At 33.1% G+C, this 6,382-nt stretch overlaps 1 protein-coding gene across 1 annotated transcript; it reads left to right on the top strand.

Moving 5' to 3' along the window:
* Positions 1–409: 409 nt before the first annotated feature.
* Positions 410–1,757, top strand: LOC130946578 (ADP,ATP carrier protein 1, mitochondrial-like). The gene is made up of 2 exons (XM_057875368.1): positions 410–1,276; positions 1,360–1,757. The coding sequence occupies exons 1-2, from the start codon at positions 410–412 to the stop codon at positions 1,654–1,656; spliced, it is 1,164 nt and encodes a 387-aa protein (XP_057731351.1). The 3' UTR covers positions 1,657–1,757.
* Positions 1,758–6,382: the final 4,625 nt, after the last annotated feature.

Here is a 6,382-nt window from a genome sequence, read left to right as displayed (position 1 = left end):
TTAATCATCTAAGGGTTCGTAATACCATCTTCATATAAAGATGTTTTCATGTGAGTATTTTCCATAATTTTATGGTTGAACAGATCATATTTATATATCATTCTTTTTCCCAAAATAAAAAGAAGTGTAGATGAGTTCTCACATTTTGAAAAGATGATACATAATACACATACCAGAAATGTTAGAATAACCAATTTTATGATTTATAGTTATTAATTAATTGTTATTAATATTTTTAATGATGTGAGATTACATTTAATAATTTTTTTTATTAAATGCCGGCCAAATTTTAATAAGATGGTAAGCTTTCAGTTGTTAAATGTGAAGTTGTTAACACATTACCTAAGTCCATGAAAAGTCATATAATAACATAGAGTGCATGCTTCCATATATGATCAGGATAGTCACCATGGTCAACCAAGTTCCAAACCCGACTCTTGAAAAGTTTGCAAGGCATCTCCATCTCCATTCTGCTCTTTCCTCCGACATCCAAAGCAACGATGGATCCTTCCGCCACCCTGCTTTAAACCAAAGGCGATCATTCTCGAACTACTCGAATCCTGCCTTGCACATGCCAACATGCAAATCAACAACTGACTTCTTTACCGTTACAACTGCCACAACGTCTCCTGTCTTCGTGGCAGCTCCTGCAGAGAAGGGAAACTTCTTTATTGACTTCATGATGGGCGGAGTGTCGGCTGCCGTGTCAAAAACGGCGGCGGCTCCAATTGAACGAGTGAAGCTTTTGATCCAAAATCAAGATGAGATGATTAAACAAGGAAGACTTGCTCAGCCATACAAGGGTATTGGTGACTGCTTTAGTCGAACAATTGCTGATGAGGGTGTGGTGTCTCTTTGGAGAGGTAACACTGCAAATGTGATTCGCTATTTCCCCACTCAGGCTCTGAACTTTGCATTCAAGGACTACTTCAAGAGGCTTTTCAATTTCAAGAAGGATAGAGACGGTTACTGGAAATGGTTTGCTGGAAACTTGGCCTCAGGAGGTGCAGCTGGAGCCTCATCGCTCTTCTTTGTATACTCTCTTGACTACGCCCGTACTCGTCTTGCTAATGACGCTAAGGCTGCTAAGAAGGGTGGCGGCGACAGGCAGTTTAACGGTCTGGTCGACGTCTACAAGAAGACGTTGGCTTCCGACGGCATCGCCGGTCTTTACCGTGGTTTCAACATTTCCTGCGTCGGTATCATCGTCTATCGCGGTCTCTACTTTGGAATGTATGATTCTCTCAAGCCAGTTCTCTTGACTGGATCTTTGCAGGTTTCTATCCACAACTCTTTCTTCTATTTTCTAAATATTGAGAATTTAACCTTCTAACCTGCAATTTCTTATGAGGATTGCAGGATAGCTTTTTTGCGAGCTTTGCTCTGGGGTGGCTGATCACCAATGGTGCTGGGCTTGCATCATACCCAATTGACACAGTGAGGAGAAGAATGATGATGACCTCTGGTACAGCTGTGAAGTACAAGAGCTCCATGGATGCATTTACACAAATCCTCCAGAATGAGGGTGCCAAGTCCTTGTTCAAGGGTGCTGGTGCTAACATCCTTCGCGCCATCGCCGGCGCCGGTGTGCTTGCTGGATATGACAAGTTGCAGGTTATTATGTTTGGCAAGAAGTATGGATCCGGTGGTGCTTAGATTTTTCATATCTTAGCTATATAGATGGAATGCAGAAGAAAAACTATTCAACCTTTAGATTTGACTCATTATCATTGCTGCGGCAAATTTTGTTGATTTAATTTTGGGTCGGAATATGATATTTTTAAGTATAAATTATTTGAGTGACATATAGAGTAAATGTCACTATGAATTTCAGTTTTGTATTATTTGAATTTTTGAGAGATTTTCACTATTCCATACATTTTGTTATAGAGTTCCTCTCATCTATAGAATAAAATTGAATATGCCCATTTTTAATAGAGTATGTTTTTGTGATGATAGTTGTAAATTTCATGTTAGCGGAATTGATAAGAGTTGAATTCCTGTTCATACACGCAAAACTTTTTTAACTTCTGATCTTTTGGCTTTAAACAAAAATGGTGGTCAAGGCATTTTTACATATTCAATTCTTAATTGAGACGCATTTATTTCAAATGAAATTAACTTTACGTCATTTTTAGAGTTAAATACTCTTTTCATTTCTAAAATTAACGGTGAAAATTAAAATCATTTTAATTTTTTTTAAAATACGGACCCTTAAAGTTAAAAATACTTTTAAAATAGAGTAATGCTAGGGGCCAGCAATTTTTGTGATTGTTAGCCATCAATTAGCCATCAATGATGATTTGATGGTGTGAGATTGGTGTGAAATTTCATCCAATGGCTCACCTTCCTCTGCTGGTTACATGCTGGCCAAAATTCAATAATCTTTAATTTGTTGAGTTTTGGACAAAATTATCTTTATATTTGTTACTTAATTATGAAATTTTAAACAGAATAATTAAATAAAAGAGTTATATAAGTGTGAATAAAATAGATTAACGTACCCAATCCAACCTTTAACAATTTTTTTGAAAGATAATGGATTTCTAGAAAAAAAATTATTTTTTGGTTCTTGATATTTTTTTTCGCAACAAGTTAACTCTTATGTTAATAATCTATTTCTAGAGTCAAGGAAACATGAATACGTGACACATTAAGATGGTGATGTGTCCATTAAGTGCCGGTCTAAATTGGCATATTATTGAATCACCAAATCCGACCTCTAATAATTTTTAAAAATATAAATTCGCATTTTATTTGCGCAGAACTCTAACTGTGCTTCTTCCTACTCCTCCTTGTGTAGAACTTTAACTGTGCTACCACCATGAGTCATGGAAATCATTCTTTAGAAACTAGGAGTCACACTCTGCATGGTTATAATGTTGACGAAGAGAGTAGGAGCTGCACCTTTTCTTTTGGAAGTGTTGGGCAGCTAAAAAAGAAAAAATTCATGTCTCCAAAATATTATTGTGGCACGTATGCGATTCTCTTCTAATCTTGCACAGAACTTAATCTAGATAGGTTCTTCTTGGAATGCTCTAATACAATGTAAGTATTGATTATAATTTTGCATGAAGTTGATTCTTTTATATATTTTTAAATTAAAAATTTTATATAATTTTTTGTATTTTTACAATGAAGAGAGTAGGAGCTGCACCTTTTCTTTTGGAAGTGTTGGGCAGCTAAAAAAGAAAAAATTCATGTCTCCAAAATATTATTGTGGCACGTATGCGATTCTCTTCTAATCTTGCACAGAACTTAATCTAGATAGGTTCTTCTTGGAATGCTCTAATTACAATGTAAGTATTGATTTATAATTTTTGCATGAAGTTGATTCTTTTTATATATTTTTTAAATTAAAAAATTTTATATAATTTTTGTATTTTTACAATCAAAATTTTTAATTTTTCAGACACCCATCCCACATTGCAAGTATTTCAAGTGGCTAGATGTATTAATTCAAGAAAATATTGATGATGACATTACTTTTAAGAATGCTATTTTAATGAAAAGGAGATTGAAGGAGGTAGAGTATAGAATGAAGGAGTTAGAGATGGAATTAAATTTGAAAAATCAAAATAAAATTTGATGGTGATGTGTCCATTAAGTGCCAGTCTAAATTGGCATATTAATGAATCACCAAATCCGACCTCTGATAATTTTTAAAAATATAAATTCGCATTTTATTTGCGCAGAACTCTAACTGTGCTTCTTCCTACTCCTCCTTGTGTAGAACTTTAACTATGCTTCCACCATGAGTCATGAAAATCATTCTTTAGAAACTAGGAGTCACACTCTGCATGGTTATAATGTTGACGAAGAGAGTAGGAGCTGCACCTTTTCTTCTGGAAGTGTTGGGCAGCTAAAAAAAAAAAAATTCATGTCTCCAAAATATTATTGTGGCACGTATGCGATTCTCTTCTAATCTTGCACAGAACTTAATCTAGATAGGTTCTTCTTGGAATGCTCTAATTACAATATAAGTAGATTTATAATTTTTGCATGAAGTTTATTCTTTTTATATATTTTTTAAATTAAAAATTTTTATATAATTTTTGTATTTTTACAATCAAAATTTTTAATTTTTCAGACACCCATCCCACGTTGCAAGTATTTCAAGTGACTAGATGTATTAATTCAAGAAAATATTGATGATGACATTACTTCTAAGAATGCTATTTTAATGAAAAGGAGATTGAAGGAGGTAGAGCATAGAATGGAGTTAGAGATGGAATTAAATTTGAAAAATCAAAATAAAATTTGATGGTGATGTGTCCATTAAGTGCCAGTCTAAATTGGCATATTAATGAATCACCAAATCCGACCTCTGATAATTTTTAAAAATATAAATTCGCATTTTATTTGCGCAGAACTCTAACTGTGCTTCTTCCTACTCCTCCTTGTGTAGAACTTTAACTGTGCTATCACCATGAGTCATGGAAATCATTCTTTAGAAACTAGGAGTCACACTCTGCATGGTTATAATATTGACGAAGAGAGTAGGAGCTGCACCTTTTCTTCTGGAAGTGTTGGGCAGCTAAAAAGAAAAAATTCATGTCTCCAAAATATTATTGTGGCACGTATGCGATTCTCTTCTAATCTTGCACAGAACTTAATTTAGATAGGTTCTTCTTGAAATGCTCTAATTACAATGTAAGTATTGATTTATAATTTTTGCATGAAGTTGATTCTTTTTATATACTTTTTGTATTTTTACAATCAAAATTTTTAATTTTTCAGACACCCATCCCACATTGCAAGTATTTCAAGTGGCTAGATGTATTAATTCAAGAAAATATTGATGATGACATTACTTCTAAGAATGCTATTTTAATAAAAAGGAGATTGAAGGAGGTAGAGCATAGAATGAAGGAGTTAGAGATGGAATTAAATTTGAAAAATCAAAATAAAATTTGATCTCAAGGTGGTAGATATTACTTCAAATATTTTAGGCTTAAAATTTTGGGTATAATTAGTATCATAATTGTTTTAGTCTTTAGGATATGTCTTAAGTAATTGTCATAACCTTAGTTGTAGTATTTTGTAATAATTATGTTGCTTTGTAATGCTTTTAAGATGTAACTAAATCTGTGTAAGATTATATTTTTATGTTAATGAATTTGCTATCACTTTAATCTGAAAAGATGTTGTATTAAAAGAAATTAGATTTTACTACAAATGTGTAATCACATATTTTAATGGATGAATATATAAAAATATAAATATACAATAATTGTAAGCTAAATCTAAAATATATATTTCATCACTATAAAAAAAGTCTACAATATGATTTTCATATGTGTTATATGATAGTAAGGATGGAACTATGAGAACAATCCAAAATAATTCCATAATCTATTATAATATAAACTTAGCACCAAAGTATGATTGTTTGTGTAGTAACAAAATAATGTCTCTAAATTACTGGTTGTCTAACTTATATACCAGCGAATAAGTTTATAACTATTAATGAACCAAAAGATAAGTAATTGAGTTCATAAGATACATATGACTCTTCATTTATAGACCAACAAAATACATATGAGTCTTCACTTGGTGCTTGCAATCTATTAATGAATCTCCTCAAGTGTGAGTTGGAGGCCTAAAATCAGGTGTTGGCATGAAGGTAAACAAACTGCCGGATGTCCCTGAAGTAGCTGCTCCAAGTGGCTCTAGATGATTTTGAGTGGGTGATATTGGAGGTCTCACAATAGTTTGCTTCATTCGAAATCCAACAGGAGGTTTGAAAATATGTTGAGTAGTCTGCACAAGATAAAATAACCATTTCAGCACAAAAAATTAGCAACACTAAAGTCACAAAATACAACAACATACTCATAGGTCCATCATTATGGGGTGCAAATTTTGAGATAAATCAATCTCTTCAACAAAATCCACATTGGGCGAGGCTCGCTTTCACTTTTGGCATCTTTTCCTTATTCTTTTTTGTCTTTGTTTGGAAATCATTATACAAACATAATATATAGATTCAATAATTTGCAATCAACAACACATAATAGACCTAGCAGAATTAACACAATTAAAAAAATAGAATACAAAAAATAACAAATGCAACCATCGGATCATATGTTGTTGTTCTTGCTTGTTTGTTGTAGCTCCAACGGAAGTCCCTGATTGAGTTTTGCTTGCCTTCTTTGTCCTTTTAGTCTTTGACTGTCAATTTGGATCTTTAGGTACACCTTTGCAAGTCTTGTGATAATGAACTTTCTCTCCACACTTACTATAAGTTACTTGGCACGATCTCTAACTTTATTGCCAATCACCATTTTGATAGAAGCTTTCATCCTCTTAAGTTTTGGCCGGCCAGCTAGATGTACGATTGGGGGTGGGATGACAATCTGTGGGAATCTAATATTTCTCA

Source organism: Arachis stenosperma, chromosome 8 (genome assembly GCF_014773155.1).
Source record: "Arachis stenosperma cultivar V10309 chromosome 8, arast.V10309.gnm1.PFL2, whole genome shotgun sequence".
In the NCBI taxonomy this organism is placed as follows: Eukaryota; Viridiplantae; Streptophyta; class Magnoliopsida; order Fabales; family Fabaceae; genus Arachis; species Arachis stenosperma.
Note: the sequence above shows the minus strand (reverse complement) of the source record. Positions and strands in the feature narration are given on the sequence as shown.